The sequence below is a fragment of the Leishmania braziliensis genome, assembly GCF_000002845.2.
Source record: "Leishmania braziliensis MHOM/BR/75/M2904 contig, possible fusion of chromosomes 20 and 34".
Lineage (NCBI taxonomy): Eukaryota > Euglenozoa > Kinetoplastea > Trypanosomatida > Trypanosomatidae > Leishmania > Leishmania braziliensis.
Window position 1 is genome coordinate 1456274 of NC_017947.1, and position 20543 is coordinate 1476816.

The window sequence follows — 20543 nt, forward strand, 5'->3', positions numbered from 1 at the left end:
GTGGTAGCTGTAAACTGTTGTGGCTGAACTGTTCCCCCACCCTCTCTCTCAGGTATCTCGTACGACCACATGCACTGATTGATGGTTATTCTGCGTTAATTTCTCTCTCGTCTTCCCGCGCCTTCCCATTTCGCGAGTGTGTGTGACCATGTGTGCCAATTAATATGCACATCTCCTGTGCTAATGAATATGCGTTGTTGTTGGTTTCCTTGCTGCTTTGTTCAACATGCCCATTCTGCTATACAACATGAGCTTGAACAGCGCGCTGCTCAGTCTGGCACAGGCCCATCGCGTGGGGCGAGGCAGCGGGAGGCACGTGCGGTACAGCAATGCGCCGACTCAGTCCTCCGCGCACGACTCCTGTGTCAAACTCCGCCCACCCACCCCCGCTCCCACTATGTCGGTCGCCACCTGGGGCATTTCCCTCGAGGCGCAGCAGGCCCCCCACACCACTAGGCAGCGAGAGCCAGGTGAGCTGCGTTCGACTCGCGCTGATACTCTGCCCATCGTATGGGTGGCACAGACGTGTTGCTTGTCGCGGGTCTCTCCGACAGGACGCCATCCAGGGACTGGCCCAACGGCATCAGCAGCGATACACTGCTCTGACTTATTCCTCAGTCTTTCACACACACACACACACACGCACACACGTTGTAGGCCGTTGGCGTTGTCACCACTGGAAGGGGCTCGGCATCTGGCAGCGAGCGAGGGGGGCTGCCTGGCTTCCTCCCACACGGAGCGTGGGGTACTGGACCCTGAGATGCCACACACTTGAGGTGTCACCTCGACATCGAGGAGTATCAGAGGTGCACAAACATGACGCAATCCGCTCGCGTTTCTTGATGCCACACATTTTGGAACGCCACTGCGTGGAGTGAAAGGCCTCAGTTTAGGTCCGAGTATGTGCGGCTCGCTGGTTTGACCGGCGCGGTTGCGCGTAACCATATCCCAATCACTACGGTCTCGACGCACTGCTTCACCATCTTCCTCTTCTCTTTCCCTCACTGTAACGGACACTTGCCTCTCTCTCTCACACACACACATACTCTCCCCTTGTGCTAACGGCACACATCTACGGCACTCCCCTCCCCGCGTTGGTTTGACTTCTTTGCGCCTTTCTTCTTGCTGAGCAGCGAAGCACCACACATCAGAATAGAGGAAAGAAAGACAACTTGTGTCTCGTTTCAGCCTTTCGCAAAAGGCTACTTGTGAGAAGAGGCGGCGCCGCACAGCTCTTCCTGGGGCTGTTCTCTGTCATATCCTCGCCGTCGGTTAGCTCTTTCTCTTCTTTGCAGCATCAAGCAGGAGCCGACTAAATTTCTTCCGCTGCGAGTGTCGCACCTCCAGTGGCACACCGTAGCGTTTTTTCTCTCATGTGTGGTAATGGGCCTCACTTGTTTTTTCCTCGCTGTTCACTATGACGTCGTTAAAGAACAGGATTGCCGCAGTTCTCTTCTTTGGCAACCCTGAGGAGGCGCTAACTGCCGAGAAGGTGCGCAATGCCGAGGCCATGACCAAGGCAACAGAGGTACGCCTGGAGCACAACCAAGATGAAAAGGAGTTCAAGGAAAAGGTCCTGCAGCTGGACAAGCGTATCAAGGCGCAGCGGGAGCGCTACGCTCGGCAGGCGGCCCCGCTGCTGAAGGAATTCGACGATATCGCGATATCGCAGCACTACTATCAGGAGGTGGGAAACAGTGTGACAGCGCAGGAGGCGTTTGTGGGTCAAATGGCGCAGCGGGAGACGCAGCAGTTCGGTTACGTGAGCAAGAAGCTCATCTCCGTCAGCCTCAACTTGGAGGCTCTCCGCCAGCAGATGCTCTCCGGGCAGCCGTTTATGCGAGAACTGAAGGCTGCTCTTGATGATGCGGAGAGTGAGGATCTGAACGTTATCTCAGAGCCACTCCGTGCATTTGCCGACCGCGGCATCCCTAAGCCGACGCTTGTGCGCGCCGCCGCTTTTGATCTCGCCCGCTCTATCGAAGAAACCGGTAAGTCACCAGTGCCGCAGCCGGTGCTGGGGTGGCTGGACCTTTTCAAATTCCGCAGCGCCTTTAGTCCCTCAACGGTGGGACAAAACGAAGTCCGCGCCCGCCGCACCGCGGAGCTGTTCACGCGCTACGTTGAGCAGAACCAGTACGCGAGTGCGCTGGCCCTGGCGGAAGAGGTGGACACATGGACGCGCAATGAGCGCGACTCGTCAGTGGAGTACTTTAACAACTCCTACAAGAGCTTCCGACAGGCAACTCTGCCAACTATCACAGCTGAGATCTTTTTTGCCTACACCACCGCCTTCCTCAACGCTTCACGAATCGCATGTGTGGAACAGATGCTGCAGGAGTGAAGAACAGCATCGCTGAGGGACAGCGAGAGAGAAAGAGAGGGGGGGGGCGAGGGTTGACATGAGTGTCCACGTGTTCATTGTCCATCCCCCTTCCTGCCTCTCTCTTGTCATGGCACTGACTCTCGTAAGCAGTTGTCTCGCCAAGGTGACGAGTATCGTGACGTGTGCGCGCGCCCCGGTGTGTTGACAGGCATGCACGTGTGCATGTGTCTGCGGTTGTATGTGGGAACGCCTGTCGAGTGATTGACAGTTACCGTATCTTACACAGAGATGAACGCGAAACAACGGAAAGGGAGCAAAATATACGCACGTAAAGGTGCCCGCATCGCTCTCCACGGCGTGCCGCTGGACCTTCTCGATGGCGCGCACCCGCGACGCCTGTCCCTGGGAGATGGAGAGTGCTCGCCGCCTCGCCGTGTCTCCCGGCGGAGGCAGCTGTTCTCCGGCCTCTTCTCACCCCTGCCTGCTCTCTTCGTGTGCTGGCTGGGGCGCTGCATCGCTGCCCGCGTACGCCCGCGTGCTCGCAGACGTGGGTGTCGCGCCGGGACGCCGCATCCACCCCTCTTGCGACCGTTGCAGGATGAGGCTCAAGAGAGCGCCCGCGGCGAGTGCCGTCACCCTGAGCCTCGCATAGACGGCTGCCCAAGTGCCTCGTCGTCTCGGCCAGCGCATTTGCCCTGTCAAAGTCCAGCTCAGCTTGGCACAGAGAGAGAGTGAGTGCTTGTTTGGTGAGGTGCCTTCGCATTGCCGCACGTGGCAGGGAGCAGGAGGGTCGACGCATCCGCTGTGTCTGCCCGCACCCGCCCCCTTCCTCGTAGAGGACTTCTTCACCAGCGGTGCTCTCTAGGGCCACCACCGCCGCTGACTTCCACGATCGTGCCGCGCGGGGCGGGAGGACTTCATGGCGCGCCGTTTCCTGCCGCTCGCCATGACGCACAGCTGTCCCCCTCCGGCGGAGACACGGCATGGAGGGGGGCTGAATGTCCTCGCCCCCTGCGAGTGTCCCCGCGGACCTGAACCGCATGCGTGTCGCCCGCAGCTGTGCTTTCGGGTGACTTAGGGCTCCAGGCTGCTGTGCCTGTGTGCGCGTGTGCAGCAGGTTCTCGCAGCTCCTGCTTACGTCATTCATCTTGCTCGAGTGGCCTTAACTGAAAGTGCAAGGGGACTGCGGTGCGGGTATCGTCTGTGCGCACGTGGGTCTGCGTCCGATGAGGGAATGCGGGACTGCTGCTGCGCTGCTGGACATTGGCTCTCCTGCCCTTTGGGTGTCTCTCTTTCTTGCCCTCCCCGCCGGCGGCCCCCACGAGTATGCCGATCGCGTGCAGGGGCGGCGGCGCTGCGCTTGCCCCTTGCCCGTGTTCTCCATGCGCGGGCGGCCAACGAAGAGGGCGCAGGCACGAAGACAGGCGCGTCTTTTCCTTCAAAGCGAGGGCGGAGGAGTGGGCGAGGTGAGCGTCAGCTGGTCGCCTGCCCAGACGGGGGAGGGGGGTGTGGAGGTCTGAGCGCGCAAGGTGAGCGAGTGAGGGCGAGGAAGCTGTGATTATCTCGTGCACTTGCGGGCGAAGCCGCCCCCGCTGGCTCGCGGACACCGAGGGAGCGCGTCTCGCGCGCGCGCGTTTGCTCCTCTGCGCTTATGCCAGGCACGTCTGCCGCCCCTCTTTATTCGATGTTTGCATGCCCGCGTAGGTGCACACACTCTCGTTGGCGGTGCGGGAGAGTATCCCCGGAGCGTTGCTCGCCTCTAACGTGCCTTCTGCTGCCCGATCCCTGCGCGTGCGTCTCTGAGGAGTTTGTGTGCTCGCTTTCTCGCTCGCCAGCGCCGATTCTTCACTCCCACACGCACGCACGGGCACACATTTCGCGTTGCGGCACCCTGGTCAGCGCAGTCGGTGGTCCTATGGCGCGGCGCAACCTTTGCTGCCTGTGACAGAGCTGTGAGACAGCCTGAAAGGGCTGCTGATTGGCGTGCGCCCCACGTACCCGGCGTACAAGGCGAGGATCTTCCGTGCCGGCAAGAAGGGCTACGTCGGTGTGCCGCCTGGCATGCACGTGAAGGGCGCGATCGCTAAGACTGGCGGTAGTGTGGCTTGCACGCTCCTCCCGGCAGCAGCAGCGAGGCCGTCGACTCCAGACAGGTGTCGGTGCCCTCTTCAAAACCGCGCGGCCATTGCAGCGGGTGGGTGTGCGCTCGCGGCGGCCGATGGAGCCTTCGGTGTGAGGCGCAGGGCTGGGGAGGCGCTTGTGCGCCGTGTGTTGTGGTGCAGCGCCGTATGTGTGGTAGGCGTGCTGTCCGTGCGTGTTGACGCCCACGGCGTAAGCAACGTCGAGGTGTGCGGTGACTTGCTGTGCATTGTGGAGGAGGCGTGACGAGCGGCCAAGGCAGCTGACGGCGGGGCGGCGTTGCTCCTGCTAAGGCTGCGCTGGGGCGGCGGTATGCGGCAGTGTACAAGGATGCACCCGCGCCGCCGTGCGACCGTTGGCTGAGCCATCGCGCTGTGGGGGTGCCCATCGAGTCACTTCCCATGGCAGGCACTGGGCTGCCGCCACTTGACCTCTGCGAGGGTCCCGTGCTCGACCGCGAGCAGGCATTCGCCCACGGGCAGCGCAGCGTCGATCCTGCCCGTCTTAGGCATTTGGTCGACACCATTGGGGCGAGCAGCAACGATGTGGACACGCTGCCTGCTGCTGTGCGGCAGTGCCGCGTTTCGCTGGCAACGCGTACGATCCAGGAGCTGCTGAATGCATTGCTTCAGCTGCACGGAACGTGCTCCAGCCGCCCGTAGGTTCGTTCCGCGCTGCCACGTTCCCCACGGCAACAGGCCCGCACACTGTCGGAGACGCAACGGCGCTGCGTATTCAGACGCTGGTAGACACTGTGCTGTGGAATGCCGTAGAGAGTGCGTGGCTGTTCCGCCGCAAGCCTTTGCCCTCCGCCGACTGGTGCTGCTGACTGTGGGCGTGTGTGTGTGCGGTTAGAGGGAGTGTGCACCGATGAAGGGGTGCATTCTCATGCTCCGACTTGTTCCTTCTGACATCGCCTGTTCTTCACCTTACGCCTTTGGTTGTGTGTGCGGCGGAGCGCCACCGCGGTGCAGCCTCTCTGTGTTTTACCTCCGGCTGTGCCGGCGTGTCTCGCGCCCGCCGGCCTCCTCTCTCGTTTGGCTGCACGATGGGCGACGTGCAGGCGGCGCTGGCGGCAGTGGCGGACGTGTCCCAGGCCTTTGTTCCTTCGCTGAAGAAGCTGTTCTTCCAGGCGGTGACCCTGCAATGCCAGACAGCCTTCGAGGACGATAATCGCAGTGTGCTGCATCACTTGTTACCGATGCTTCAGCGGGAGTGCGACTACGGCCAGGTTGAGGGTGAGGTGCCCGCCTGCTTGTTTCGGCTCCACTGGCTCCAACGTCAGATGGCAATCCGAGACGAGCTGGAGAACAGCCTGACATCCCCACAGGACCGCTGCCTGTTCGCCCTCGAACAAGCCCGGTGTATTTCGAACCCGCTGAAGCGCATTCCCGTGATTAAGACCGCTTTTCGGCATTTGCCGCCGGTTGTCCAAGAGAGCGATGTCCTGCCGACTTCGGCGGAAGCGACCGAGCCGCAGAAGGCTGCCCCCGTCCGCGGCGTCTTTACCACGTGTCGCTCGACGGTTCAGCTGTACCGAGAGCTCTTGGAGCTGTGCATGCAGGATCTAAGCGCCTCCTTGTACGCCGTGGCGATGGCGGTGGCCGAGGCGCTGCGGGGACTTCCTTACCCTGTATCGGGTGCCGGGAACACCGAAATCGAAGAGGTACGAGCCGCAGCCTCCTTACACGCTGCCACGATCCTTGCGCGGCAACTAGAGGAGGCAGAGCCGCACCGGTCACAGAAGGACGCGCGGTCAGCTGAGTTAGCGAAGCCGAGAATCGCCGCTACGGAGGTCAGTGAGGGATGCTTGGCTGCTCTCCTGCTCGAGGCAGCCCAACGTGGAGCAGAGCTGGAGTGCCGGCGCAGCGGCAGCGGGAGCTGGATTGCCGCAAACGCGTGTGTGGCGTTCCTCAACTGGAAGAGACCCGCATACGCACGTGGTGAGTACCGTGCCCACCTGCTCGAACTGCTGGACCTACAGAAGCTCTACATCGCTCTTTTTGAGCATGACCAGGTGCAGGACGTGGAGCTGCTCTCCGCCCTCACAACGTCGTCTGTGATCGGTCTCGTGGCCGAATATCTTGAAACCACAAAACCTCCGCCAGGGTTAGAGGGGTTGCCGCTGGCGAAGCAAATCAGCAGAGACGGCTTCGAGGCACTCGTGCAGCGCCTCCGCGCATGCGCGTACTGCGAGCCCTCGAACGCGCAGCTTCGCCACGCGCAAGTCATGTGCCTCGAGGCGTTGCACATCATCCCAGTAATGAAGCAGAAGTGGTTCCTTGCAATGCTATCCCCTGCCCTAGCGCGGCTTGTCGGTGACAAGCCGACGTTCGCCTTACACCCACAGGAGCATCTTCTCGTCCTCCTCGGTATACTTGCTGGGCCGTCCGGGATCTCTGAGAAAACTACTCTTCTCATCAACGATGCTCGCCCGCTGCTGCGCAAGGACCCGTGCGTGCGTCTGTGCGCTTGGGTCGCCGCCATGGCAATGCAGCTGCGGCAGGAGGATGTGGTGCTGGAGTGCTGCGAGGTAGCAGATCGACTCTATGCCTGCAATCAACTTGGATGGGGCTCCATGTTCGAGGCGCAGCAGCCGTCCTCCCCCAGCGGTGCTGCCTCTGCAGTGGTCAGCAAAGCAACGGACAGCAGTAGTCACAAAAAGGCGCCAGGGGAGCCGGTACCGCTGCAGCTCGATGTGCCGCCCACGTTCCCGAAGCCGGACGCGGAGGATTGGGAGGCCTATGCTGAGTTGCTCTCCCTCAAGGCACAGATCGGCGCCGAGCACCTCAACGGGCTCAACGGCAATGCACGAAACCGTGCCGTACAGCTGCTCTTAACGAACTGCGTGAACTCGGCTATCGCAGCGATGCAGGGTCCACCCGCATCCAAAGTGGAGCGCATCACGAACGCATACGGTCTCTACTACACCTTTCTCCGAACCACCCGCATTTCACTGGAGACTGCGACGTTTGTGCTGCCAAGTTTGCGAATGCTGCTGTCGAAGGCGCTGCTGGCGCAACTCCCAAAGCGCAGCTGGAGCGACTCCTTTACTACTGTTGTTTATCAGCTAAGCTGCGTCCTTGTGTACGTATCCTTTTCGAGTGAGCAGGAGGATGACGCCAACCAGTTAGTTGCGCTGCTGCGCCCGCTGCGTGAGTTGCTGCCCCCTCGCTATCAAAAGTCCCTCAAGGATCGGGAAGTGGCCGAGATGTGCTACCGCACCTCGTCCGTCGACGACTTCCTGCAACGATCCAAAAATGTGGAGGCAGAGCTGCAGGCGCGCGGATGGATGATGTTGTCCGAGACATCTGCGAACGCCAGCGGCGAAGCAGAGACATTTGCGCTGGCACTGACCGCCTCGAAAGGCAACCCCCTTGTCACAGCACAGTGCCTGTTCGAGCATGCGTACGCAACAACATTGAGGCGGGGAGACTCTACTCCGCTGGCACAGGTGACTCGTCACCTGCAAGAAGCGCTGCGCGCCCTCGAAGGGCTCCCTGAGGCGGTGCCTCTTCTGCAAAGCGGTGAGGAGACGCAGCGCTGGAACGCTACTCTGGCCGCCGCGTCACGCACTGCTACGTTCCTGCACTCGCAGACACAGCGCCGCCTCGCCCTGGACAGCGACTTGGCTGGTGAGGCGGTAGTAGCACCTGATGCTGAGCGACGTGCCGCCGTGCTGAAGGCATCCATGAAGTCGCGCGCGACGAGAACTACAGGAGTCACTTTCCATCACGCATTTCTGGGGTTGCGCATCGTCTCGCTGCTCTTCAGGACGATGGGGACTCATGATGTGTTCGATGTTGGGACAGCATCTGCCCAGCGAGCACAGCACACTACGGTCCCTGCATCGCGCCGCGACTGTGTTAACGTCATGCTCGACTACATCTCGTGTCTGTGGCACCTCAGCGCAAAGTGGCTGTGCGAAGACACCACGGACGAAGACGCGGTGATCCTAAAGCTACCGGCCGCTAACTCGCTTTACTACGGTTACGCGGAGCCGTCGGCAGCTGCGCAGCGTCTGCGTGGTTGTGTGCCGGACGAGGAGTTCAAGCTCAACACGGAGGGCCTCTGGCAGTGTTTGCTGGATCTGGGCGACTACCTCGCACGCACCGGGGATGAGCCGCACGCGTTCATGGTCTACTCGTGGGTGCGGTTTGCCGCCGCACTCACCTTTGGTGATGCCAGGGGCGACTCGCGCTGCGCGCTCGTTCAGCGTCTCTGCAACTGGAAAATGTGCGCGGCAGCCGCCTCGAGCGGCCTCAGCGACTCCCCATATGTGGCGGCGCTCACCCTACTGACCGATACCAGATTCCTTGTCGAGGAGGCAGTGAAAAGGGATGTGGAGGGCAAGCGTGTGTCGCCATCGTGGGAGGCGGCAGTGGTGGTGGGCGAGTGTGAGATTCGCGTACATCTCGGTCAAACCGAAGAAGCGGCCACCTTGGCCGAGGATGTGCTGTGCCGTGGGCTGGAGTGCGCAAGCTGGAATGCGCCGGTCACCCGAGCACGCGCCCTTCGCGTCCGCGCTCGCTACGCGGCAATTTGCTCGCGGTACGGTGATGCTCTGCGCACCCTCCAGCAGGCGTTTGAGTTGATTGGCGTCTCCACCCTTTCCACCGCCCCCACCGTCATCTCAGTTCGTCTTTGGACAGAGCTCTGTAGCGATCAACTTACTCTGCTAATCGATGCCCAGTCTACCGCCGAGGCAGTTCAGTGGGCTGGTACGGTGCGCCAGCAGCTACATCAGTGGCGCGCGGCTTCCGCTGCCGGTGCAACGCAGGCCGATACCCCCCATGCTGCATGTGTGCGTGCAGAGGTGGAGGACGTTCTCGAGTTCTGGGTGAGCCATATCATCACCATAGTAGAGCAGCAACCTCCACTCGCAGATGTGATAGGGTACCAAGTGGCCTACTCCTCTCAAGCGCAGCGTCGTATCCCCATCGAGGAACTGCTGCGTGAGGTCCTCCTTGTCGCGGAGGGCTCCACGACGCTGCACAGCCGTCTGTACACTACCCACGCCCAGTGGCATCTGCGGGACCGTGTGACGCCTCAGTGGCTGACGCAGCACAGCGCCAATGTAAATGACGTGCGGGCGCGGTTGCTGGTGCTTCTGGCAGAGATGCAAGTGTTGGACGAACTGTCGCTTCATCTGCAGAATATGCCCACCTCTCGCGATGTAGAAGTGGACTCGGCCAGACAAGCCGAAGTCCGCGACGTCCTAGTCACTGGTATGTCCTTCTGGCGAGGCACTCTTTTCTACTGGACCGCCATCGACCGCCTTGAAGCGAGCGAACTTGTGTCGTGCCTGCTCGTCGCCTTTCAGCATCTCTCCATGGAGGAACTTGGGCTGCCGACGTCGAATGCCCCGGCCCACTGCGAGAGGGAGGTACTGCGGTTCATCCGTGGCGCGGCGTCATCGCCGTCGCTCGCCGCCACGGCTGAAGGAGTACCCAAAACGGTGGTGCAGGCGGTCAAAGTCGGCGCGCGGTGGAGCAGCGACGTCGCGCATGAAGCTGGAGTTCTCCAGCAAGCACTGCAGTACTACAATGTGACTGATCCCAGCGCCCAGGCCATGTTAGAGGTATCTGCTGTTCCCGCGCTGCTGGAAAAGGCCGCGATCCATTGCCGTCAGTGGCCACACACCCGTCTGGCGGCAGCGATCTTGGTGGCTGTGGCGCAGGTAGAGATGCTTCAACGGGTCGAGAATCAGCTGGAACAGTTAGACGATCTTCTCATCGAAGAGCAACAAGCGCGAGCGCAGGCGCTGCTCACGGCAGCGTGGAGCCGTGCACGGCTGCTCCCGGCTCGCATTGATAAGCCCGGGATCCGCACGCATAAGAGCACTGGAGCAGGGAAAAAGTGCAGCCTCAACGAACCTAGCCCGACCGCAATGGCGCCCCCACTGACGGAAGAGGAGGAGGCTCTTGTGCAGCGCATTTCTCTCGGAATCCAGGTGGCGGTCCTTCACGGGCACTTCGACATGGCCGCTCAGCTAAGCGACAAGCTTGGCCATCTTGCGGTTCTCTTGCATCACCCTTGCATTGCGGCCGCTGCGGCCGAGTGCACACAAGCGAATCAGCTCGTGGGGTTTCTGTGGCGCCGCTGCGTGCACGAGATGAGAGACAGCGCAGAGGGACGCTTGTGGCGGCAGATGCAGGCGGTGCAGCCGCTCTTTACCAACTGCACTTCGTACACGCAGCTGGCCCACCAGGTCATGGCTGCGACGCCTATGGAGCGCGCCTTACGCAGCTGCAGCTTGCTGTGTGTGGAGCCAGGGAAGAAGCTGGCAGAGGTCTCGTCGACGCCGCCCGCAAAAGGAGGCCACATAACGGAGGTGTCGCCGTACGCCATCGATAGCGCTGTTCTCTCGGTCGCCGTGGGCAGCTGCTGGACTGGCTTCTGCATTGTTACGCTGCGCCACCCAAGCGGCGCTGTGGAAGGGCGCCGCAGATACGTCCCTCAGCAAACGTGGGCCGCGCTCACTGATGCGCTGCAGAGAACCGAGGCTCGCAAGCAAGAGCAGCTGGGCAGCACGGATGATATGCGTGTCAGCAGTGCAGAGGAGCGCGTAACGGCAGAGGACCTCTCGAATGTGCTGAAGGAGCTGAACGCCGTGGCGGGTGAACTGTTTGGGGAGTTTCAAGCATCCTTGCAGCAGTATTGTGAAAAGACGCCGCTTTACCTGTGTCTTGCCCCTGAGCTGCAGTCGTTTCCATGGGAGCAAACGTGCGTGCTGAGCTGCTGCCCTGTGGTGCTACGGGAGTTGGGGGCTGCTGTGGTGGTGTCGCGGATTCGCGAATTTCAACGTTACGGTAAGCGCGCGTTGCAGCACACGCAGAAGCCGGGTGGATCTTCCTCCACAAAAGGCGCCTCTTCGGGGTCCCTCGTGTGTCTCATCGACGTGTTTGGTGATCATCCCGAGTCGGTCGCCGCCACCTGCGGCACGGACCACACCAAGTCGAAGGTATCCCCGCAGTGTCTTGTGACATGCAGCTCAGCCGGGGTGCCACCGGATGCCGAGTACTTGACGTGGATGCTGCAAAATGCCGCCCCGGGCGCGCTTGTGGTGAACATGTGCGGGAACTTGACTGATGCCTTGCCGTGGTCCGATCTTGCCTCCCTCAACTTTACCCAACTGAACGGCGCCGTGCTCGCCGATGGCGCCTCCAATGCGAGCTCACAGCAGCGTGAAGAGCGACTTCGCATATCAGCCTTGGTGACAGGGATAGGCAAGACTGCCAGCCCGTCGCCGTACCCACGATGGATGACGGCTGCGCTCTTCCTCTTGCGTGGAGCGAAGTTCGCGGCCGTCAACGCCTTTGCATGTAGCCCCTCCGTGACGGATGCGCTGGCTCGCCGCTGCCTCTCCTCGGTCTCTTCAGGAAAAGCGCTTGTGGAGCAGCTGCGAGGGAAATCGGGGGACGCCAAGACGCCGTTTGTGACGCTGTACGGCATTCTCGGCAGCGGATCCTTCAAGTCCAAGTCATAGGCAACACCCCCCCCCCCGATAGCAAGCAAGCACGACAGGCAGTCCCCTGCGGTACAGGAGGTGGCGCTATCCTCTCCTTCTTTCTCTCTCTTTGGTGTTTCTTCATTTAGCGCGTGCGTGTTAATGCCGCCACCACTGATGTAAACGAGCGGACTAAATTCTCGCACGACATGTTCTACGAGGAACACACTGGCACCAGCTCAGTCCTCCTCTTGAGGTTACTCTATGTCGATGTGTTTGACAGGTGGCGCCTCTAACCCTTCTCCCGCCGCGCGCTCTTCTTAGTGTTGCTGTTGCACGATGGGCGGAAGAAGCGGTGGTCATCGATCGGAAATCGGCAGGACAAAGCGACAGGAAGCGGGTAGAGGCTAGCCGCGCCAAGCGGAATGGGATAAGAACAGAAACGCTGCCCAATGACGGGTGATTCGTGATGCGTGACTGAGGGCCAAAAATAGTACTGCTAGAGGCGATTGCAATGCATCTCATTCTTCCGCTCGCGTACTCAGACATTACAGCAACTTACTGTGCTGCAAGTTGTTGCGCTCGTGTCGCACGACTTTAGGCATTGTTTCACCTCCCGATGTACACTCACTAACTTTCTTGTTCGTTAGTGGCCTCCACCTGCGACCTTCTTCTACGCTCCCCCTCACCCCCCCCCCTATCTCTTTCGTTTCCGCACCGCCTCATGCAGAAATAGGCCACTGGGTACATCGTCCGCTCGAATACACTGACAAGTCCACGCGTCGAGACTCACGTACCGGAGAGAAAGACATGGGCGGGTTTCTACGCACTGTGTTTGGCAAGTCGGTGGCAGCGCCGACCACAGCGAGGATAGCGGAATCCCCTGCGGCCATTTCATATGCGCTGGCCTCCTTTCGCTGGCACATGGACACGAGCCCTCCAGCAAAGTTCATTGCCGTTCACGATTACCTCAGCAGCTGCGCATCGTGGCAGCAGCTGCTAAACGAATCCGTCGCCGATCTTCCCTTGTCGCGATTAACGCCAACAGCGCCACTAGAGGTGTACTGCGCTGACCTCCGTGGCCACAACTTCTCTGAAGCAGCCCCGATGACATCTGCCTCTGTCTACCCGCTCGCCTGTGCTGCGGACATCATCAAAATGCAGGAGGACATTCTGCGCTCCGAGGCGGGGCTGCTCGGGGTCGGTTTTGGATCTCTCGTTGCCTCCTGTGCTGCTCTGCACGCACCAGACGCCTTCTCCTCTCTCACACTTTTCGTGAACGAGATAGCGCAACTGCAACGATGCCTTCCGTCCTCTTATCTGGCCGGTGAGCTTTTCCGCAGCGCGCCATCCGACGCCACCGGAATGGCAATGCTGAATAGCTACCTGCTCGATCGAGTACCGAACCCAGAAGAGCGGGCAGCGCTTCTCGCCGCCGTGGAGGTGCGACGTGGCCAGGCCCGGTTTCGGTTCAGTAAAGAACTCCTTCAGTACACCGAGCCACTGGTGCTTAGTGCGCCGGCTGGCAGCAAGTTCACCAAGCCGACCATCGTGTACGTATGCGGCAAGGATGGAGGCTGCTCGCCGGAGGAGGAGTCCACGCTGCACACACGTTTCCCTGCGGTGAAGGTTATCAAGCTCGACACGCAGGGGGAGTCGCTGACGTCCTCCAAACTGAGTGTTGTCCCGCTGTTTCTTCAGTCGTGCGGCATGCTTGGCGAGATCAATGAGGCGGCCATGGAGCAATGAGGGGCGGCTCTCGGCGTTCAAAGAGATTGCGCAGTCCTATCACCCTGTGAGAGAAAGGCTGTTCGGCGCATCTCCTTCGCCCAGCAGAGAAAGTGGTGGATGCAGGGGCTATTTGTGTAGTGGCTCGTGCGCGGGGGTCGTTGCCACGCTGTGAGACAGCTACACCCGCGCACGCATGTACACAGAGATAGGCGAAGCCTACGAGCTCGTCTGCGTCTCTGCGGGTACGGGTGTGTTTGGAGCTGAACGCTGGCTAGGTTGTTAATGGTGATCTTCCGTGAGTCCCTTTTGCTCATCCATCATCTTGTCGTTTCCGTAGTGTACCTGTTACTTGAGCCACCCAAGAAGCACAGAAAAGTGCGTGCGCAAGAGGGTGTGATGGTGCGCCGTGCGATTTCTCAACAGCGCCAGCGGTCCCTTCTTTTCACTCTCTCCCGTTCGGCGCTTCTTTTTGTTCGCGTTCACATCGCTCTCGCGGAGGGGGGGGGCCACTTTACCCACCCCCTCCTTCCCCCTAACTTGCTGGTGTAAATTCCTCCACCCTACCCCCTGCGGGTCGTCCTCACACTCCATCGGCCATCGCCTTTCTAGCCATTTTCTACCCTCCCCCCTCCCCTTCCCACACACACACACACACACATCGTTACGCATACACACACACACGTACACGCGCGCGTGAATGAGTGGTTGCACCACGTAGTAGTCCCTATCCTCTCTAACATTTACCGCACCAACACAAACACGCGCACATCTCAGCGAGCATAAAGGCAACAACAACAAAAAAAAAACAGTGAGTGACGGTAACACATTCCTAACACTAAGGAAAAGAGCTGACCACCATCACGTGTGCCGCTTACTGTCAAGCGTGGGGACACGTGTTGGCCCCGCAACTCTCTTCTGCAGGTGTGTAGGGCTGTAGAGCAAAACACAAGGGCAAAAACACACCTGAGAGACGCACTCGCTTGGGATAGGGCAAGCGACAGAGCAGCTTTCATTCGGCGCTGCTTCCCGTGGCGGTCCGTCTGACACTCACCCGTCCCCCTTCCCTCCATATACCTACCAACGAAAATGCTTCGCGCTGTAGCACTCGTGTGCGTCACGGCGGCACTGCTAGCATGCCTGGCAGCGGCCGCCATTCACGAGGACGAGCAAGGCCTGCGCGATTGGATGATGCATCTCGTCGGCAACGTGCAGGATAGTGCCGTACAGGTGGCGGCAAATCCGCAACTACTCTACGTCGCCTCCGAGGACGGCGCGGTGGCGGCGATCGCCGTCGGTGCCTACGGTGGCGCGAACCTGTCGTGGCGTCAGATATCCTCTGCGGTGCCACTCTGCGTCGCTGCTGGTTCGCAGGCGGTACTAACCGTGAACAATGCCGGGGTGGTTACCCTGCTGGACCCTTCAACGGGATCGATTGAGGTGACTTACGCACTGCAGACTGTCAGCGCAACTCTGCAGGCGGCCGCGTGCTCGGTGGACGGGAGCAAGGGTGTGGTGGTCACCTACGACGGCACCCAGCTGAAGCGCTTCGAGTTTTCGATGGCATCTGAAGAGCAATCAATTCCGGTCGCTGCGTACGCGAGCCCGCCTGGTGAGGTGTCCAAGATGTACGTGGCTGGCACCATGCTGCTGGTGAACTACGGAGGCGACTCTACTGCCGTGCTCCATCTTGACACTCTCGCCAAAGTGCGCAGCATGGCTGGTAGTGCCACAAGCATTGCCGTTGACGGCCACTTCACCACCCGCGACGCTGCGACCCTCCGCTCTTTGCCTGCCAAAGGCCCCTCGAGTGAGATTGCATGCCCTCACTGCGCCATCGCTGTTGTGAGGAAGGCCTACACCGGCGAGTCCAGCGGTGTAGTCCGCGTTGAAGTGCAGAAGGACACGCTGCGGATCACGTACCCCAACTCGGATTTGACGATTCCCAACACCTTCAACAGCTCCTCCGCCCACGTTCTCGTGGCGTTTGAGAGGAGCAACGGCGACGTTGTCGCGCTCATCAAGACAAGTGGACACAACCTGCTTCTCGTGAGTGCCATGGAAGGCCTTCTGTGGCGCCGCTTTGAAGCGCTTGCGAATGTGGCCGTCGCCGCGATTGTGGAGCCGATGGAGACGCTGGACCACTTCCATTTCAACAAAAACATTTTACTGGTTTCCCGCCTTGGCGCGCTCTACTCGATTCCCATCGCAAGCATGGGCACACAAGTGGACTTCATCAATGACTTCTCGCAGGAACTGGTGGCGGCCATGAAGGTACCCTCGATGGCAAAGGTGCAGGTGCGTGAGTTGGCCGTGCTTAACGACGGCCGCGCCGCCGTGCTGTACGCCGCGTCCGGCGCAACGAGTGGTCACATCGTGATCGATCTGGTAGAGCGCAAGGTCACTAGTCTGTTGACGAGCGAGAATGCCATCCTTTCGACCCTGGGGCTGGAGGTGGCGGCCGACTTCTCTGTCAGGGGCTCGCTTCCACACGGCGTCTTCTACACATACGTCAGCCACACCGCGTCCGGCACGATTGAGGGGTACAGCATCAGCGAGGAGGCGGGTGCCCGGCCTACGTGGGCGCTCCAGATGCCCTCGGCCATTGTGGCGCACGCAAGCGGCAGTGAACCGCTCCGGACGAATGTCGTGAACAACTTGCATGTATACCCGAACATCTCCGGGAAAGAGTTGGTGGAGGAGGTGCGTCGCACCTATCCAATGCGCAATGTCATCGCCGTGGCGCACTATGAGCTGTCCAACGAGGAGCTGCCGTCGTTAGTGATCACTGCCATCGATGTGGTGACGGGCAGCGTCTTGGCGACGTCACGCCATGCGAACGTGGAGGGGGACGTGAAGATGGTTATTGTGGAGCACGCCATTGTCTACTACTATCTCGACGCCAATAAAATGCGCTACTGCTTCGGCGTGTGGGAGCTGTTCGAAGATGATAACAGCCCGGTTGTGTCCAAGGCTGCCGGCGCCACGATTCCGCAGATTATCGCCTCTTTCTTTGTCAACACAAAGCGCGAGTTCAGCTCCCGTGCAACACGCCCGCCGATCGTGGCAGTGTCGACACTCGGCGCCTTTGGCGGACCACTCGCAGACATGGGAGTCACCACTTCCCTCAACGCCATCGCCCGAAAGAGCCTTGTGCTGGCTTATGCGACGGGGCGCGTGGCAGTGGTGGAGCTGAGGCAGCTACTTGCCGGCAACCAGATCCCGATGCCGAATATGAAAGACCGCCAAATGTCGCACCTCCTGGTGCCCAGCTTCCTGTTTGCGTCGCACAAGTATCGGCTCGCTTTTCCACGCAAGATCACAACGGAGCCAACGTTGCTGGAGAGCTCTTGCCACGTGCTGGTGTCGGGCCTCGATCTCTTCTACGTACGCTCCTCCTCTGGCAAGCCGTTTGACCTGCTCAATAGTGACTTCAACAAGCCTTTACTTATCACACTTGTCTGTGGCTTCGCTGTGTTGTCCGTGTTGGTGCGCTACTTTGTTAATCGAAAAGTTCTCAACTCGGCATGGCAGTAGGCACGTTGCGAGATCTGTGCAGGGTTAAGCGCGGCAAGCGCTACGGGAGTGGTGTTGCTGCGTGAGTGACACACAGAGAACCGTCCTTCATCTGTTTCTTCTACCGTGGCTTGTGTGCCGTTAATGTTCGTGCCGGAGGCGTCTGCCGCGCCTCTCCCCCCCCCCCCCCTACCCCCTCCCAAAATCTCCTCCTATTTCTCTCCCTTCTATGGTGAATGTATCTGCCCAAGGCGTGAAGCCGGCTCTCCCGTGCAATCTCTCCCCCCCTCCTCCTTGCCAGAATCGGGTGTTGTTCCCAGGAGTGAATTTGTGCTTGTTGGTGTGTTTTGTGGGGAAACGTCTCCAGCCTTGAGCACGGTGAGGTGGCGCCGCGACAGCATCGCCAAAATGGCCGGAAAAATGACTAAGAGGAGTCCCGTTTGTTGTCCTTGTCGTCTTTACTGCGGGTAGACCCGTGTGTTTGTGTAGGTGAGTAGGTAGGTAGACGTGTGTGTGTGTGTGTGTGTGTGTGTGTGTGTGGTATCAATTTTTTTGTAGTTGACGTCTCGGATGGTAATACGTATGCTTCACTGCAGCGATGCCCGCTGTGCCGCAATAAGGTAGTGGATGCAACGGTGCATTCATATATACAGTCACACAGATACGTATAGAGAGAGCAGTGTACAGCTGCACACATGCCAGTGTGGGTGTGTCACGTCACAATTGGTTTAACACCTTTGTGTGTGGGTGTGTGGGTGGGTGGGTGGGCATGTGGGTGTTTGTTAAGCATTGTGGTCTTGGTGTATGCATGCGTCTGTGAGGAGCAGCAACCATAGGAGGACCACTGATCAAGGAGTACATGACATTGTATAGCGGCAGATGGAAAGCGCGCAGGCATGAGGTGAGCACAGCCACCTTCACGAGCGTTGTTGATCTGTAGAAGGGAAAGCATAGGACGCCTGGTCAAGGGCAGAGTGCCTTTGCCTTAATTAGGACTCCATCAACTTGTGTGCGCCTTTCGCTCACCTCTGCTGTCATCAGCCTGCCCCGTTCCCAACCCCTTCTTCTGCAGCGACGTACTCGGGGGTACCACCGTTACTAGGTCGTGGGCGAGTCGCCTCTACTCTGGTGGCCTTTCCCGTTTCCCTCCCTCCCCCCAGAGCATTGCACTCCCTTCTTTCCACCACCTCCTCCTCCTCACCGGCTCCCTTGTGTGAGCTCATCTTTATCGTTTGCCCGACCCACCACTCGATTCACCTTTCGAGCACGCGCACAAGCCCGGCGACGCTAAAATATTGTCCCAGGCCGGTCGGGTCTTGCGACAAACGCGCCAACTTTTGTGTTCTGCACTCCGTGCAAGAGAGAGAGGGGGTGTTGAACAGTAATCAAAGCCGATGGCATCTAGCAGTGCTTCTGTGGCCCCGGCTAGTGCGCCCCGAGCCCGGGTGCTCGAGGTGCATCGGGTGGCGTCCGACATGGTCGCCTTGCAGGAGGAAGCGAAGAGCGTGCGAGATCGTCGACTTGCCTTGGAGGAAATCATGCGGCAGGAGCGGAATCGGCGCCTGCAAGCAGCCGCATCACGCAGGGCAGAAGCAACTACTACGAGCCCCTCCTACGGCTCTGGGGCCTCGTCAGGAAAGCAACAGCAGGAGGGCGATGCCGTGAATCCAAACGCCGCTCCTCATACACTCAAGGAGTACCGCCGCGAGTTGGACAACGTCAATGGCAACAAGGAACTCTACCGGCTGCACTACTATACTAGCGCGCATCTCAACCCGACTGATGTGCACTTCTACACTGCCAAGAGCAGGGTAAAAGAGTACCAGCGCCATGCACCGAGCCCCCGGAAGTCGGTACAGGCGCACCATCCACTGCCGACAGCGCGTAGGGCTCACTCAGAAAAGGAGTCGGCGCTACCGTCAACGCTGGCGCCCGCGTCAACATCCGTGATGGAGGATACCTCGGAGCAGTGGACAAGGTCTGCCCTTCTTCGGATGCTGGCAAATAAACGCGTGCTCCGGCGTATTGAAGAGCACACACAAAAAGAGGCTGCTCATTTTGGTCGGCCCGTCATGCGGCACACGGCAGCCCCTGTCAGTCCACTCAATGCCGCACCGCGGCCATGCAAGGCATCCATGCCAACGAGGGCAGTCACAGGTCACCCTTCGTGCACCACCGAAGCTGCTGTGCCAAGGGGCGATGTGTCCCGCAGTCTAGCGGAGTACAGGAGCTATGCAGTCTCTCCCTCTACGCAAAGGTGGAACCAGCCTCATCAGCGAAGTCCACTGCAGAGGTCCTTTAGCTACAGTCCATTACACTTACGTGGACTTGCGGCCTCGCCGACCCGAGCGCTGTACGACGCTCCCTTCAAGATCCCCTTCACCTATGATTCTTCAGTCTCTCTGCATGCGCCTCGCACCGATACTTCCTTCCTCACCTCCGCCCGACAGGACTGGCCTGGCGTGAGTGTGTGGAAGCCGCTGGAGCACACCTATACGGTACACCCCAGGGACCGCGGCAGTGGTTCGGCGTATGAGCCTATTGCCGAGCAGTCGCCCAGCGCACCGTGGGAAAAACGCTCCACCTGGACCGAGCTGGCGCGGCGCTGGTCGCCACCGAAGCAGCCGGTGACGGCACCGCTTTTTCCACCCAGAGACTCCAGCGCTAGGGAGGCGGGCGAAGTTGCACTGAAGATACCAACCGCCGGCCCTTCCACCCCCAAGCCGACGCCAACGCTGCTGGAAGGCTTCCGCATGCCGGAGACAGTCCTCAAGCGTGAGGACCTCTTTCAGGGCTTCTCCTGACCTTCGTGCTTCACTACAACTGTGACGGAGTCAAGACAACTGGACAAAACTCTCTTCGCTCTCCCTCTCGATAGCGTGCAATACTTCCTAGATGACACTGAACGAGGTTGGGAACGGTGGGCGTTGCACTGAGCACGGAGCACGAGTCGTGCAAAATGGACGTCGTCCTTCTTCTTTTCATTCTCAGTCCCAATTCTGCGTTTCTGTTGTGGGTGGGAGGGATACCGCCTCTTCACACACACCCACCCTCGCACCATCGCCCAATAACGACGCCTGTTGGCATGCCTGGGTATCTGTGCATATCCGCGTGCATGTGTGCTGTTCTTCGTGTATCGCTGCTCCGTGTCATGCGTTGTGGCAATCGTGTACCACCAGACGCGTGAATCCGAATAAGAAGTGAAACGAAAAGAGAGGAGAACGTCAGGAGAGGGATCATGACAGATGCATGTGTGGGTGCTTGAGTCTCATCGTAGTATCCATCGCATCGGGTGCACCGGAAGAGGCTCATCTTCCATTTTTAGTTGTCGCCGTAGCTCCTGAGAGTACCCGCTGCATATGTTCTCTACGTTCCAGAGCTGGT

At 59.8% G+C, this 20543-nt stretch overlaps 5 protein-coding genes across 5 annotated transcripts; all 5 read left to right on the forward strand.

The window, feature by feature from the left end:
- Positions 1-1417: 1417 nt before the first annotated feature.
- On the forward strand, positions 1418-2344 carry LBRM_20_3730 (conserved hypothetical protein; the record flags this gene model as incomplete). Its single annotated transcript, XM_001564603.1, has 1 exon — positions 1418-2344. The coding sequence occupies one exon, from the start codon at positions 1418-1420 to the stop codon at positions 2342-2344; it is 927 nt and encodes a 308-aa protein (XP_001564653.1).
- A 3406-nt stretch (positions 2345-5750) lies between these two features.
- On the forward strand, positions 5751-11954 carry LBRM_20_3740 (conserved hypothetical protein; the record flags this gene model as incomplete). Its single annotated transcript, XM_001564604.2, has 1 exon — positions 5751-11954. One exon carries the CDS (start codon positions 5751-5753, stop codon positions 11952-11954), a length of 6204 nt encoding a protein of 2067 aa, XP_001564654.2.
- Positions 11955-12839: 885 nt separating this feature from the next.
- LBRM_20_3750 (conserved hypothetical protein) lies at positions 12840-13664 on the forward strand (the record flags this gene model as incomplete). The annotated part of the gene is made up of 1 exon (XM_001564605.1): positions 12840-13664. The coding sequence occupies one exon, from the start codon at positions 12840-12842 to the stop codon at positions 13662-13664; it is 825 nt and encodes a 274-aa protein (XP_001564655.1).
- Positions 13665-14732: 1068 nt separating this feature from the next.
- Positions 14733-17180, forward strand: LBRM_20_3760 (conserved hypothetical protein; the record flags this gene model as incomplete). The annotated part of the gene is made up of 1 exon (XM_001564606.1): positions 14733-17180. The coding sequence occupies one exon, from the start codon at positions 14733-14735 to the stop codon at positions 17178-17180; it is 2448 nt and encodes an 815-aa protein (XP_001564656.1).
- Positions 17181-18553: 1373 nt separating this feature from the next.
- LBRM_20_3770 (conserved hypothetical protein) lies at positions 18554-19963 on the forward strand (the record flags this gene model as incomplete). Its single annotated transcript, XM_001564607.1, has 1 exon — positions 18554-19963. The coding sequence occupies one exon, from the start codon at positions 18554-18556 to the stop codon at positions 19961-19963; it is 1410 nt and encodes a 469-aa protein (XP_001564657.1).
- Between the last annotated feature and the right edge of the window lie 580 nt (positions 19964-20543).